The sequence below is a fragment of the Hyperoodon ampullatus genome, assembly GCF_949752795.1.
Source record: "Hyperoodon ampullatus genome assembly, chromosome: 6".
Classification (NCBI taxonomy): Eukaryota; Metazoa; Chordata; class Mammalia; order Artiodactyla; family Ziphiidae; genus Hyperoodon; species Hyperoodon ampullatus.
Genome location: NC_136919.1, coordinates 82,447,755 through 82,463,684, shown reverse-complemented (window position 1 = coordinate 82,463,684; position 15,930 = coordinate 82,447,755). Strand labels below are relative to the sequence as shown.

At 40.3% G+C, this 15,930-nt stretch overlaps 1 protein-coding gene across 2 annotated transcripts in view; it reads left to right on the top strand.

The window, feature by feature from the left end:
• Window positions 1-919: 919 nt before the first annotated feature.
• Window positions 920-15,930, top strand: part of CARNMT1 (carnosine N-methyltransferase 1) — a gene marked incomplete at its 3' end in the record, with an annotated part of 40,081 nt that continues 25,070 nt past the window's right edge. The window contains exons 1-3 of one of the 2 annotated variants that reach the window (XM_079706810.1): window positions 920-1,214; window positions 9,149-9,344; window positions 10,189-10,352. In XM_079706810.1, the coding sequence (XP_079562936.1) occupies window positions 973-1,214; window positions 9,149-9,344; window positions 10,189-10,352 (602 nt within the window). In that variant the 5' untranslated portion in view covers window positions 920-972. The remainder of the gene's footprint in view (window positions 1,215-9,148; window positions 9,345-10,188; window positions 10,353-15,930) is intronic. The other variant, XM_079706811.1, reaches the window with a different exon arrangement.

The window sequence follows — 15,930 nt, the reverse complement described above, 5'->3', positions numbered from 1 at the left end:
AATCTTCTTTTACCATTATTTTGAAAGACTAGTTTGCTGGATGGTAGATTAAATTGAGTGAAACGAGTTATTTTCTAAGAATAACATCAAATGCAGGTAGGGCAGCGGTTTTATCCACGAGCCCAGAGAGAAATGGGGCGGAAAATGAACGCAGGTAAATGAGAGTAGGTGGTTAAGTCTGACATTGCTATGGGCCACCGTTTGATGTTAGTGCTGCACCGCGTTACGGCTCCTTTGCGCTTTGGTGGTCTTTCAAAGTGCGAGTACTAGCCAGAGTTAGGTTCCTGAATGTTTCCCTATCTGCTGCCATGACCAGTCCAGGGCTTGGGTTAGGGCTTTTGCTGGCCCCTAAACACTGAAAAGATGACAGTGTCCCTCTACATTTATGCAATTAAAAATAGAAATTCACTTAAGAAATTCATTAAAACAACTTAGGGCGAATGCAAGACCTTCCTTCTAGACTTTCTGAAATAAAAGTTCCGATTAAATTCATCAAAGCTGAACTTTTTTTCTGCATTTCTCCTTTGCTAATGTGTTAGCCTTAGTTCAGTGGCCTGTTCCACCACCCAGCACTCACCGGCTCTCAAGTCCGAACCACGCGGCGGCTCGCAGGTGCCATCCCCAACCTGCCAGGAATCTCCTCCTTCGCCCCACCCATCTGGCCCTTGCCCCCGCCTACTTCACGCGTTGTCGTGACATCAGCGCGCCGTCGCCAAAGGCCGGCAGCAAATGAGCGCAGGTGGCTGCGGCCCTTCGTCGTACTCTCGAATGCGCAAGCGCGGTCGTTCCGGGTGCTCGGAAGACCTGGCGGATCCCGGCGCTGATGGAGGCCTGAGGGCGGCGGAGGCGGGGCGCGCCGCGAGCTGGGGGCATGTCCACGGCGGGCGCCGTCTAGAGGAGGGCCGAGCAGCCGCCACCACGCTTTCAGTCGCGGCGAGACGCAGGCGAGCCAGGCCGAGGGCCGCGGCGGCGATGCAGCGACGGCGGCGCCCTCCGCCGCCAGTCTCTCAGCTGCCCGAGGGCTGCGGGGGAGGCGGCGGCAGCCGCGGAGGAGGCGGCGGGAGCGAGGAGGTGGAAGTGCAGTTCTCCGCCGGGCGTTTGGGCTCCGCCGCGGCGGTTTCGGCGGCGGCGGCCACGCGCAGCACAGAGGAAGAGGAGGAGAGGCTCGAGCGCGAGCACTTCTGGAAGATCATTAATGCCTTCCGCTACTACGGGTAAGGAGCCCGTGGCGGACCCCTGCTCAGCCCGTCGGCGCGCCCGATGCTTGCGGCTGACCCGTCCGCACCGTGGCGCACGCCGCGCTCGCCCTCTGGTCGCCACGCCTCCGGGGCGTCGGAACCGGGCCGCCTGAGATGACCTCCGCGCCCCCGAGTCATCTCGCACCACCTTAGCCCCTCCCGGCCCTGCACTCCCGCGTGTCTGCCGCGCCGTCTGTTGCTCAGCCTCTTGTCTTCTGATCTCTGGATCAGATTAGCCCTCTTGCCTTTCATCCCTCGTTAAAGGTTTGGCTTTGAGGCCGGTGAGGGTGACCGGAAAAGTGCTGTAAGAATTTCAGATAGAAGATGGTGGTAGTAAAATCGTCCAGTGCTGGGCATGATTTGTATGTATTGTCGCTGTCCTGCAAACTGAACAGACAGCCCAAGTTCACCTACACGTGGGATGCCGTAGGATGTTTTTTCTCAAACTGTTGTCAGTTCTTGTGAGAGCAGCATTAAGATTTCCGCCCCTCATCCCCCCCACCCCCACCCTTGGCGCTGCGAAAGCACAGCACTTTTGTGCTGAGCTAGTGAATGATGCTGCTCAGTGCCTTTAACTGGTGGGTGAAATTAAGGTCGGAGATGGTCCGGATGTTCTAAAATTTGCGGGTTTTTAAGGGGGAAATGACGGAAAGCACTGTAGGAGCCGCTTTTATGATTTTTTTCCTGCAAATATTTATCGAATTCTCACTGTGGGTTGGGCACAGTGGTAGGACTTTTAAACTTCCTAACTTTCATTTTTCTTGTAGATAAATCGTAAAGTAGCTTAGTCACAAAATTATAATTCCAAGATCTGAAAGGGGCTTAAAACAATTGGATTTTCAGGTAAAGAAAGCACTTTTATTCGTGTGAGAGATGAGTACACCGACGGCGATGTTCTCAGTCTGCAGTTGGAATCAGATAGATGTGACCTCCTACTGAAGTAAAACTGTTCCCTTAGATGGGCTCCTGCTGTGATTTATGCAAATTTTTTTTTTTTTTTTTTGCGGTATGCGGGCCTCTCACTGTTGTGGCCTCTCCCATTGCGGAGCACAGGCTCAGCGGCTATGGCTCACGGGCCCAGCCGCTCCACGTCATGTGGGATCTTCCCGGACCGGGGCACGAACCCGTGTCTCCTGCATCGGCAGGCGGACTCTCAACCACTGCGCCACCAGGGAAGCCCGCAAATTTTAAAATATTGCTTGACTGACCTCCTCAAGGGCAGGACTGAGCCTTATTTGTTTTTATGTTGCCAGCGCTTGCCATGTTGTTGGAGCTCTATTTTTAACAAATAAGACAAGTAGTAGCAAAGAAGTACATTTGTCATTCCCAAATAGTTTGTCAATTTGTGACTGATGGTTAAACTAGTTTGTTACTATTCTGAATTTTAAAACTTGCTTAATGAAAGCTTAAAGTTACTTTAGACTCTGATTAAATTTGTGACATGAACTTTTGAAGTTGAGAGATTTTGATGAAATAATTTACTAATTAAACTCGGGTATAGGAGGCATGGATTGCATTACTTATGGAGCTCCAAAGGGAATTAGTAACATGGGGATTTGATTTAGTATCAGCGGAGTAAGGAAGGCAGACAACTGGAGCATTGAACTTGTTACAAGTATTGTGTCTGGAAGAACCATACAGCGAGGGGAAGAAGCTGACATTAGATAGCCAGGAGTGTTAGCTGCAGAGAAGTCTGGTATATTTTGCTGTTGAAAAATGTAGAAAGAATACTGGGAAATGTCTTGGGACTATTGTGGACTCAGTTAAAATGTGTGTTTGTACGCAGTTCTAATATATTGGGACTAATTTAGAATTGATATTTATGATTGGGTATCAGCTGGGCCTTTTTGTGGGGGAGGGCAGGGGGTTTTGACCTGAAACTAGGACCTAAGTGTGGCAATATAGAAAAGGGCACTGTGTGCATGTTCTGGTGGTTGTGATACAATTTCCTATACTCTCCTCCCTCTTCTTTACAAGTTCAGTGTGGGACTGAGGAAAATTTCATTTTTAACAATCCTTTTTATTTGCATGTATTCTCTTAATAAAAAAATTGAAATCCTTGTACTGAAAATAGTATACAATTAAAAATATGTTTAGGGGTATGGGAAGGATTGTGTAGCAGAAAACACTGGATTATTACATTCCAACATTTTATAATCTTCTAGACCTGTACTGTCCAATACCATAGCCACTAATCACATCTGGCTGCATTTAAGCTTAAATTACTTAAAATTTAATAAAATTAAAAATTCCTTTCCTCAGTCTCACTAGCTACATTTCAGGTGCTCAGTAGCCACATGTGGCTATTGTCTGCTGTACTGGACGGTGCAGATGTAAGCCTTTCCATCATTGTAGTAAGTTCTTATGGACAATTCTATTCTAGACCTTTAGCAGATACTTCCAAATTTCAGACAGTTTGGTTTTACTACTCACTGCCTTTTTGTCAATATATAGGAGATTTAGATAAAGGTCATAAGGCAAGAAATGTCTTTTGATTAATATTTTCTCTTTCCAAGAGAAAAACAAATATCATATATTAACGCATATATGTGGAACCTAGAAAAATGGTACAGATGAACCGGTTTAGAGACCGGTTTAGAAATTTAGAAATAGAGACACAGATGCAGAGAACAAACGTATGAACACCAAGGGGGGAAAGCAGCAGTGGGGAGTGGTGGTGGGGGGATGAATTGGGAGATTGGGATGACATGTATACATTAACATGTATAAAATGGATAACTAATAAGAACGTGCTGAAAAAAAAAATAAAATTCAAAATTCAAAAAAAAAAAGTCTCTTTCCAGTGGCTTCCAGTTCTGTACTTTCTACAGATTTTGCTTAGATGACATATTCTGACTGAGGTAAAAATGATTATAGCATTGTACTGAATAGCAAAAAACGTTAGCCTTAAAATACTGCTCTTGTTATGAATGGAGATACCTACTCACAGAGGAAATACTACATTTGAAATATCAAACGTCGTCAGAAATGTCCTACTTTTAGAAATAGCAGTTAGGTGAGATCTTAAAAACTGAGATGTAGAGCTCATTTTTACAGGTGAGGGGATATAAAGAGGTGGGCACCTTGCCTAGGGTTATACAACCAAATTTTGGTAGAGTCTGGCCTGAAATCCAAAGTCATTACCTAAAAATTTACCCTGCATTAGTAAGCAGTGGTACTAGTAAGACAGTTTTAACCTTGGGCATTTAATAAATATTTTAAATGGATTGAGACAGACTCTCCTCTGAAAAGGTATGCTTCCGTGTTTGGAATTCTAGAATAGTTCAACAGGTGCAGAGGAATGGGTCTATGACCTTAGCCCTTGGCTAGATCCAGCACTGGACCCACTTTGAGTCAGAGTTGGGGTCACTGCTGAGATCAGCCTTCTAGAGAGAGCTGGAGGTAGGGATACCCTTGAGGAAATATGGCTGCTGACTCTGTTCTCCTCTTAGGTGCCCAAGGATGTAGCCTCTTCATGCTGACTGAGTTCAGAACCAAGGAGAGTCTGAAGGTTGTAAAACATTCCTTTAAATCAAGGTTGGCAAACTTTCTTTAAAGAGCCAGGCAATGAACATTTTAAGCTCTGAGAGCTAGGTGGTCTCTGTTAAAACTGTTCAACTGTATGCTTCTGTGAAAGCAACCACAGGCAGTATGCGAAGGAATGAGTACAGCTGTGTTCTACTAGAACTCTTTACAAAAACAGACAAGTAGCCAGGAGGTCATAACTTGCCCACCACTGTCTTAAAACACATTGATAATGTAAGCATTTACAGAATAGTGAAATTAGCCCCAGTTTTAATAGTATAGTAAGGATTGGACTCTTTTCAACTTTGATAAGACCTCACTTATTTCAAGAGAGTATGTAGATGTGTGTTATGGACAGCTTTGCATACCATTAAGTAACCAAGGGTTAAGGGATATGCTGCATCTCATCCTGCTCTGTGTAGTTACATCACTTTCTTTGTTGTTTTTTGTTTTGTTTTGGTTTTTTGTTGTTTTTGGCTGCATTGGGTCTTCCTTGCTGCGTGCCGTCTTTCTCTGGGTGCGGTGAGCGGGGGCTACCCTTCATTGCGGTGCACAGGCTTCTCATTGCGGTGGCTTCTCTTATTGCAGAGCATGGGCTCTAGGTGCGAGGGCTTCAGTAGTTGCACGCCGGCTCAGTAGTTGTGTCTCGCAGGCTCTAGAGCACAGGCTCAGTAGTTGTGGCACACGGTCTTAATTGCTCCGCGGCATGTGGGATCTTACCGGACCAGGGATCAAATCCGTGTCCCCTGCACTGGCCAGCGGACTCTTTAACCACTGCGCCACCAGGGAAGCCCCATTATATCACTTTTATATGGAATTAACAACTTTTATATGGATTGGCTTTTCTGACCAATCCATAACTTACTCAACTCCCCTGCACTTATGGAAATAAGTAGTCTCCAAGGAGAACCAGAAGTGGTGCCGAGGGAGCATAACTAAACATTGATTGCTTTTTACATATGCTGAAATATGGAGTTTAAATAGTGACAAAGATGAGTTTTGTATTTTAGAAGAATTTATCTGATTGGAGGTGGGAGGGGGTTAGGTTGGGGAAAGCATATTTAGGTAGCAGGCCTCTCAGTTTATCTTTGGGAGACATAGTGAGGGCCCGAGGTAAAGCATTGGAGGAGGGGGAATATGTAGATAGTTTTATGAAGTAGAATCAAAAGGATTTCAGGCTGCTTGATTGTGTGTGCTATGAGAAGAGGCATTTTAGGCTGACTCATTAATTTCTGACTTGAGTGGATGTGTGGTGTACCATTCATCAACATCAGCCATATAGGAAGATGTGCAAGTTTTTTTGGTGGGACGTGTGCTTAGTTCAGTTTGGAAATGCTGAGTTTTGAGGTGTGGTGAGAGGGAGTTGGTGGGGTATCCAGTGCCCAGGAATTCTAGGAAAGGATTACTGTGAGACTGTTTAACCTGTTGACAGTAAATTGTAAACTGTTGCAACTCTGCTGTTTGCCCACTTTAAGTAGTTAGTGTCATACTCTACTGATAGGAATGTAAATTGGTAAAATCTTTCTGAAAATCAGTTTGTATCAAGAGCTTTAAAAATACTTATCTTTCTGATCTGGTAATTCTTTTGGGCATTTGTGGTATTTTTTTTCTTTTTTTCTAAAATGTAGACAGATTTTGAACACAAAATTTCACTGTATAGACAAGTGAAAGTATCTAGATGCCCAATGTTTGGGAAATAGCTAAGTAAATTTTGGTTGCCTAAGATGGGATGATGATGAGCAGCCCTTATAGTCATTTGTCATATAGTCATTTGAGAACTTTTTTTCTGACCTGGGAAAATTCTTTCGATAAGGATGAAGAATTACAAGTGTTTCTAAAACTTTAATGTGCATGTGAAGCATTTGGTGATCTTGTTAAAAGGCAGACTACATTTCAGTAGGTCTTGCATGGCGCCAGAGATTCTCCATTCCTAACCAATTCCAAGTGATCTGCTGTGGTGTGTACCGCATTTTGACTAGAAAGGTGTTAGATGACTTTGTCTTAACAACAATAAAACAGAGAAATATGCCAGAAAGTTAGAAGTGGTTGCCTCTAGAACAGGAATTATTAGGAACTTTTTTCCTCCTGAATACTTTTACTTTTCTTCATTTTTCATACTTTGACTGTGTACACATTAGTTATATAAATTAGATATACCTCCTATATTTGAGCATTGACTATGATTTAGGCACTGGGCTAAGTGTGTTGTGTGCTTTATTTTGTTACACTTTCAATGAAATCCATTAAGTAGGCAGAGGAGTATAATGGTGTCTACCTCGTGGGGTTTTATGGAGATTTTTCAGAGTAATTCATTTTAAGTGACTTGGTTTAGTGCCTGACATTTATTAAATCTCAATAAATCATAGCTTCTGTCATCATCATCATCATTGTTATGTATTTCCTTGTTTTGGTATATGAAACAGTTGAGCCACAGGGAAAGGAAGTAACTTGCCAAGGGTCACATAGCGAATAGGTAGCATAACCTGGGTTTCAATCTGTATCTGTTACACTCCAGAGCTCACTGTTGTACTGTCTCCAGGGGGGAAAAAAGCAAACATTAGTGCAGCCACTGCCTACTTGGTTTCACATTATCCCTAACCACCCCCAGAATACCACCACACACAATCTTCTAAAAATGTGACCAGGTTTTTGCTTCAGTTTTGTCAAGTTTCTTCAGAACCTCTTTAAATTTGACTGTTCAGAAATTATACAGTAATTTGACATACGATAAAATGACAGAATTATTTGGATAAATAGACTTAGGCAACCAAATGAAAAAGAATATTTTTCATTTCCATTTAGTATTGAGTAAATGCTAAAGGACATTTAAAAGAAGCATATGCATTTATGTATTTGTTTATTTGTATATGTAAAATGTAAAGAATGATGTAGTGAACACCTACCACCCAGTTTACAAAAAGAACATTATCTTATCCTTTTCCCCTCATAGGACATCATTTTCCTGCATTTTCGTTTCCTTACTTTCCTTGTAGTTTCTCTACATATGTTTAGTCCCTACAATATATTGCTTATTTTTATATAAGATGGAATTGTACATTATGTATTTTTCTGCAACTTGCTTTTGTCAACAAATGTTTTGTTTCTGAGTTTTATCCATATTATTGTGTGTAGCTGTATTTGTTAACTGTATTCTGTGTATAACTATACTGTATTTTCTTCGTTCAGTCTACTGGTGATAGACTTTTTGGGTTGTTTCCAGATTTTTTGCTTGTTATTTCTTACAGTGCTGTGATGAGACTTATTCATGTGTCATGTGCCCATTTGCAAGAGTTTCTTGAGTATGTGTCTAGGTGTATGATTGCTTGGTCATAGGGAGTCTGCATATTAAGCTTTACCAGGTAATGCTAAATTTTCTGAAGTGGTTGTACTAACTTATGCACCCACCATCAATCAGTATATAAATATTCTAAATCTTCCGCACTTTTACCAATATTTCATATAGTCAGGCTTTAAAATTTTGCCCATCTGATAGATGTAAAATGACATTTCATTTTGAGTATAATATTTAACTTTTAAAAATGGTGTTCTTGGGCTTCCCTGGTGGCGCAGTGGTTTAGAGTCCGCCTGCCGATGCAGGGGATACGGGTTCGTGCCCCGGTCCGGGAAGATCCCACATGCCGCAGAGTGGCTGGGCCCGTGAGCCATGGCCGCTGAGCCTGCGCGTCCTGAGCCTGTGCTCCACAACGGGAGAGGCCACAACAGTGAGAGGCCCGCGTACCTCAAAAAAAAAAAAAAAAAAAATGGTGTTCTTTTTAGGTTTTATTTTGAAAAAAAGTCCTCAAAATGACCTTTAGAGCTATCTGGAAACTTTTGGAATACAAAATGTGAATATCGTCATGCAAAAAGCTATAGAATTTCAGTTTTTCATTTGTTTACTACTTTTGTAGTATATAAGATCTTTTACAATATTAAAAAAAATTCAACTTGGTTGGCTCTTAATAATTTCAAAACACATTTTGTATATATTCTAAAGTAATTTCAGAGCAGCATTCTGCTACTTGATGGAGAAATCTAAAATTTCTAAAATCAAAACTGTTTTGCTGAAAATTTTAATTTTGGAAATTGAAATCATAAAAATAAACATGTTGTGCATTAATCCTCTTTACGTTTCCTTTTTTCTCCCTTCTGATTGGTGCAGGTGTTTTAACTATTTGTCTTTTGTTTGGTTGCTTAGAGAGTTTGTAATAAGATGAAAATATACAAAACTTCGTAAATCAATATCCTTTCAGAAACCGAAAGATTGAAAATGGCTGGACAGTCTCCAACATTATAAGGAAATAATTGCACAGGAAGACAAACTTAAAATAAGATTGGCTTCTGGTGAGAATTCTTTGCCAATTTAAAAAACACCTTTTATGTTTTAGCACCAGTATGCATGAGCGAGTGCACCGAACAGAAAGACAATTTCGATCACTCCCAGCTAATCAGCAGAAACTACTTCCGCAGTTTCTTCTTCACTTGGACAAGATCCGGAAATGCGTTGATCATAATCAAGAAATACTACTCACCATTGTGAATGATTGCATACATATGTTTGAAAATAAAGAATATGGAGAAGATGTATGTGCAAGTTTGCTCTATTTGTTTTTATTTTAGCGTTTGACTTCTATATTTTGAGATCTGTATCTTCCTGGATTTCATTTTTATGAAATGAAAGAGTCATTGGCTCTACTTAGAGCATGTTTTCACTTGTATGTCCAGTCATTTTATTAGGCTTAATAGAACAGTATTCCAGAAACTGGATTTGTTCACTGATTTTTTTTCCCCTAAAAGTACTAAGAAAATTGTGGGCATTTTGATACACTTTTCACATAGTGTTCCGCCTATTGTGGCATATGGAGTTAGTGACTTACATTTTTATCAACAACTTTCCTAGCTGTGTGAAATTAATTTCCCTTGCTAAACATTATCTTCAGAATCTTGCATCTATTGATGTTGATCTTTTACTCTAAAAGATTATTTTCACTTATAAATCTCAAGGGACAGGAAGTAATAGAAACTGAAGTCCTGTTTTTGTATCCACAGGATAGATACAGTTGGGCCACTCCAGTGTGAGCCTTTCCATGCTGCCCCATCAATGACCTGGAGGGACTTTCTTTCCTCTCTTAGATGGAGAGAATGTTTGGTGTCCATAGCAGCTCAGTTCTGGTCCTCTCCTGAGTAAAGACTGCTTAATTATATGGTGGTTTCATGATTAATGGACCATACTGTATTGAGGGTAGAAGTGAGACCACCAAACTCTTTTCATTTAGAATCTCAAGCTGCACTTGAACCCTGGTCGAGTTGAAAGGCTAGTGACTTACCCTCTAAACCATCTATAAAGCCCCTTAGTAGCATGTTTATTTAATCATATTCAAGATTGATTACTTTCTGAGAAACTAATTGATTTCTGTTTTTTAAACAGGAGAATGGAAAGATTATGCCAGCATCTACATTTGACATGGATAAGTTAAAATCCACATTGAAACAGTTTGTGAGAGACTGGAGTGAAACTGGGAAAGCAGAAAGGGATGCCTGCTACCAGCCAATCATTAAAGAAATTTTAAAAAATTTTCCAAAAGAGAGATGGTAAATAGTATCTTGTTTTTAACCAGTTTCTTTAAGATACGTAAGCACTGAGTTTCTCTAAGAGACATTTCACAGTGTTGATTCATTTTTACAAGTTGCTGTGTGCCTGTATTTTTTCATGTGTGGGTGTATGCTGTTACATTTGTTCTTGGGTACTTTGTGAGATTGCAGTTAGTGTTTTGAATAATTATTGCTCTAGCACTATGGGAAATTACTCTATCTAGAAATTACATTATGAGAAGATTAGATTGAATGTTCATTATCAGCGACTTTTTTTTTATAATTTGCTTTATAGCAGAGCAAAAAGCTGCAAACTATTTTAATTTTCCTCATTATGGCATATTTGTAAACAAGTGAGGGATCTATAGCTCAGAGAAGAGATTCTTAACTTTTTTATGCCATGAAAACCTTGAGCAGTCTGAAGCTCATAATTTTCTTTTTCAGAATAACATAAGTGAATAACATACCTAGGATTACAAAGAAACCAGTTATTTTGAAATATACTTATGAAAATACTTAAAAAGCAAATGTTATGTAACCTGCTTTTTATCATGTATCACATTAAATAAAAGTCTTGCAGGAAGTGTTACTTTGAAAATAACTGAACGGTATATGTTATTTTGAGAATCTCAACAGCTAATGTGAAGTGAAAATATATATGATTTCTATTGGTGATACAGTTACAGGTACTCCTAAAACTACTATTGTTTTTGTCTACATTCATAATTGACAAAAAAATAATCAGTTAAAGGTTAATGAAATGAAAATGTAATTTTTTTCCACCCCCTTATAGGTACAGTGAATTCTGTCTGTAGACCGCTTTGGTCCATGGATCCCAGGTTAGGAACCTGACTTACAGGTTATATATTTAAAGAGAACCACTGGATGGAGTTCAGTCTATTGTTTAAAAAGATCATTGTAGAGAGAGATGCTCCTTTTCCTCATCTTCTTCCCCTCCTCATTGATTGACATCTTTAAGTTTGGATGTATCCATCCAGAAATTTCCGTACATATGTGTGTGTACCTTCTCTCCCTCTCTTGTTTGAAAACTTTTTATTTTGAAATAACTTGAAAATTACAGATAAATTGTATGAATTGTACAAAGAGCTCCCATATTTTTTTTTTACCTAAATTCACCAATTCTTAGCATTGTACATTTGCTTTTTTATTTCCTTTCCTATTTCCCTTCCTTCCTCCTTCCCCCCTTTATGTGTTAGTCTATAGCCGTACATATACACGATTATTATTTAAACTATTTGAAAGATCAGTTTCCATATATCATGCTTTTTCACTGCTTAATACTTGAGGTTTTTTTTCTTAAGAATAATGATACTCTCTTACATAAGCATACAGTGCAGTTACCAGATTGAGGAAATTTAAACTTGATTACTGCTTTCTAATCAATGGTCTATATTTAAGTTTCATAAATTATCCTAATAATGTCCTTTATGAGACTTATTTTTCTGTACAGTCTAGGATCCAATCCAGGATATTGTGTTATGTTTAATTCTAATGTCTTTAATCTGGAACAGTTCCTAGGCCTTTTTTTGACTTTCATGACATTAACATTTTTGAAGAATACAAGTAAGTTATTTTATAGACTCTTCCTCAGTTTGACATTGTCTGATGTTTCTTCATGATTAGATCTAGGTTATATGTCCTCTCAAAATAATAGGTAATTGATGTTGTATCCTTTTCAGGATATCACCTTCAGAGACATGCAAAGTGTGTTAGCCCATCATTGATGATTCTAATCAAGATGTTATTTGGTTTTCCCACTGTTTAGTTACTGTTTCTCTTCCTTTTTTTTTTAAAAAAAAATTAATTAATTATTTCACCGCCTTGGGTCTTCGTTGCTGAGCACGGGCTTTCTCTAGTTGCGGCGAGCGGGGGCTACTCTTCGTTGTGGTGTGCGGGCTTCTCATTGCGGTGGCTTCTCTCGTTGCAGAGCATGGGCTCTAGGCGCACAGGCTTCAGTAGTTGTGGCTCATGGGCTCTAGAGCGCAGGCTCAGTAGTTGTGGCGCACAGGCTTAGTTGCTCCGTGGCATGTGGGATCTTCCCGGACCAGGGCTCAAACTCGTGTCCCCTGTATTGGCAGGCGATTCTCAACCACTGAGCCACCAGGGAAGTCCACTGTTTCTCTTCTGGCAACCAATAAGCAATTTCTGAGGAGACACTTTGACACCATGCAATTAATATCCTGCTCCTTCTCAAACCTTCTGCCTCCTAGAATAGTCATCCATTGAATTACATGAACTAACCTGTGCTATGATGGTTGTGGAATGGTGATTTTCTAACTACAATTATCAGTCAGCATTCTGCTCTAACTATCTATTACAGGAAAGACTCACGGTTCCTATTTTATTCAATAGGTTATAATCCATTACCGTTTTTTGTTTTTTTTTTTTTCTTTTTCAAATCTCCTCAGGTTTGGCCAGCAGGAGTTCAGTCAGTTGGTGCCTATGGCCTTTTGCCATGGCATGCCTCAGTCATTTTTTTGAGCACTTCCTTACTTTCTGACATAAGATATTTCAGTCCCATCTTGTATCTTCACTACTTCAGTCCTGAAATTGAGTGTTTTTCCAAGGACCTGGTTCCTTTAATGTGGAATGGTGGGTTGAAACCAAGATCTGGCACTAGGCATGTTCACTCTTCCTAAGATGTCATTGCTTATGGGCCTTTCAGTGGACAGAACACACACACACACCAAACACAAGAAATAATGAGTTCATACTGATATCTTCAATTCTATTCCAACCCCATTGGGTTCCTCCCTTGGCTTCCCCCATTCTTTAAATCTGTCTTTTTCCATAGTGAAAACCCTGGCTTCGGATAACATCAGTATATTTGCTCATTCAGTCAGTACTACAGTACACACAAAATTGTTTCAGAATTGCTACCTCCATACTGTAGGAAAAACAGAACTACCCAAAAAGTTCAGGATTTGCTAGCAATTAATTATTTTTCCCCCTAAATTAAGGGTTTTTAATAAAAATATTCTTCACAGTTTACTCAAATTAGCTCCCCTTCAGCCTTCGCAGTCTCACTGTGGTTATATTTTTTACGTGAAATTCAGTATACTTAGGTTTATTTGTTTCTGTTTTCTTTCAGTTTTAGGGTTGTGTGTCCCTGCCCCCTACCCCATTCTTGTTGATTTTTTATTTTTTTGATTTGTGGACTAATCATCTCAACAAAACTATACAAAAAAGTGATATTCAGAAAAAATGTCATTTCTTCCCTTGTTTTTTCGATACTCCATCTCACCCCCACTCTGCCATGTAGGTTATCAATATTATTAATTTCTCATGTATCCTTCTTGTGTTTTTCTGGTTTTTTTAATAACATTTATTTATTTATTTATTTATAAATTTATTTTATTTTTGGCTGCATTGGGTCTTCATTGCTTTGCGTGGGCTTTCTCTAGTTGCTGTGAGCAACTATTCTTGGTTGCGGTGCGCGGGGTTCTCACTGTGGTGGCTCCTCTTGTTGCAGAGCATGGGCTCTAGGCACGCGGGCTTCAGTAGTTGTGGCACGCAGGCTCAGTAGTTGTGGCTCATGGGCTCTGGAGCACAGGCTCAGTAGTTGTGGTGCACAGGCTTAGTTGCTCGGCAACATGTGGGATCTTCCCGGACCAGGGCTCGAACCCATGTCCCCTGCATTGGCAGGCAGACTCTCAACCACTGCGCCACCGGGGAAGCCCCTGGTCTTTTTTTATGGAAGTAAGAAGATAAGTATTTTTTTCTTTTTAAGTACCCCCTTTTTCATACACAAAAGGGAGCATACTATATATTTTATTTTGCACTTTCCTTTTTCCACTTAATCCTCGATTAGCTCTGTATCAGTTCATGGAAATCTTACTCAATCTTTTTTTTTCTTTTAAACAGTTTCAGAATACTTCAACCAGTCTCTTATATTTGGTTATTTAAGTAAAGTAGCTGACAGTATCTTGCAATTATAATGCTACAGTTAATAACCTTGTGCACGTATATTTTTGTATTTTTGGAGATGTATCTTTAGTGTAAATTCTTAGATGTGGGATTGCTGCATCTGAAAGGTAAATGTATATTGGTTGCTGTGCAACAAAATACCATAAATTTAACTGCTTAAAACAACACATATTTATTATTTCATAGTTTCTGTAGGTCAAAAGTCTGCGCATGGCTTCACTGAGTTCTCTGTATAGGATCTTATAAGGCTGTAATCAAGATGTCTGCTGGGCTGTGTTCTCATCTAGAGGCTTGGCTGTAGAAGCATTGACTTCCAAGCTCGCTCAGGTTGTTGGCAGAATTTGTTTCATTGTGGTTGTAGGCCCTGGCTCTAGTTGACTAAGGGCTAGAAGCATACCTTAGCTCCTGGAGACCTCTCAGAGTCCCTTGTCTTGTGGGCTTTCACAAATAGCTACTTAACTTCATCAAGCCAGCAAGGAAGGTCTCTGGAGCCAGCAGGCTCTGTTTCATTATAGAAGACTCAGTGGAGTCTTTTCTAATGTAACACAATCACAAGAGTGACATCTGTTGGTTAGAAGCAAGTCATAGATCCGGGGCACACTCAAAGGAAGGAATTATAAAAAGGCGTGAACACCAGGAGGTGGGGTCCACTTTAGAGTCTGTCTGCCACAATTATTGCCACGTATCACTATAAGGGTTGTATTGTTTTGCCTTCTACCAGCAATATATGAATGTGCCTGTTTACTCACAGCCTTGCCAAATATATTGTATTATTAAGCTTTTGAACTTTTGCGAATCTAAATGATGGGAAATTGTATCTTGGCTTAGTTTTATTTATTTATTTATTTATTTATTTATTTTATTTATTTTTGGCTGCATTGGGTCTTCATTGCGTGCAGGCTTTCTCTAGTTGCGGTGAGCAGGGGCCACTCTTCCTTGCGGTGTACAGGCTTCTCATTGCAGTGGCTTCTCTTGTTGCAGAGCACAGGTTCTAGGTGTGCGGGCTCAGTAGTTGTGGCATGAGGCCTTCAGTAGTTGTGGCTCTTGGGCTCTAGAGCACAGGCTCAGTAGTTGTGGCGCACAGGCTTAGTTGCTCCGTGGCGTGTGGGATCTTCCCGGACCAGGGCTCAAACCCGTGTCCCCTGCATTGGCAGGCAGATTCTTAACCACTGCGCCACTAGGGAAGCCCCAAAAGTAACCATGATAAAGGAAACAATTCAGTGGCATTAAGTACATTCACAGTATTGTGCATCCATCATCTCTGTATACTTCTAAAACATTTTCATCAACCCAGAATAAATCCCATACCCATTAAACAGTTACTCGCCCTTCTCTTCACCCCATTCCCCACCTTTGTCAGCTGTGTGACTAGATGTGGTTTTCTTTGTGTTTCTCCCACTTGCGGTTGGCTTTGCTTTTGGGGGTTTGAGTAGATATATATCACCGAATCAATAATTCTTTACTCTTATCTCTTCACATGTTTCTCCTACCTTTTTCTCTATTTCTTTCTCTTAGGGATGTCAGTTACATATATATTAAACTGTTTGCTATTGTCTCTCAGGTTTCAGGTGGCTCTTTTTCTACATTGCCCCTCCCTGTTAACTCGTTTAATATTTTAGTTTGGATAATT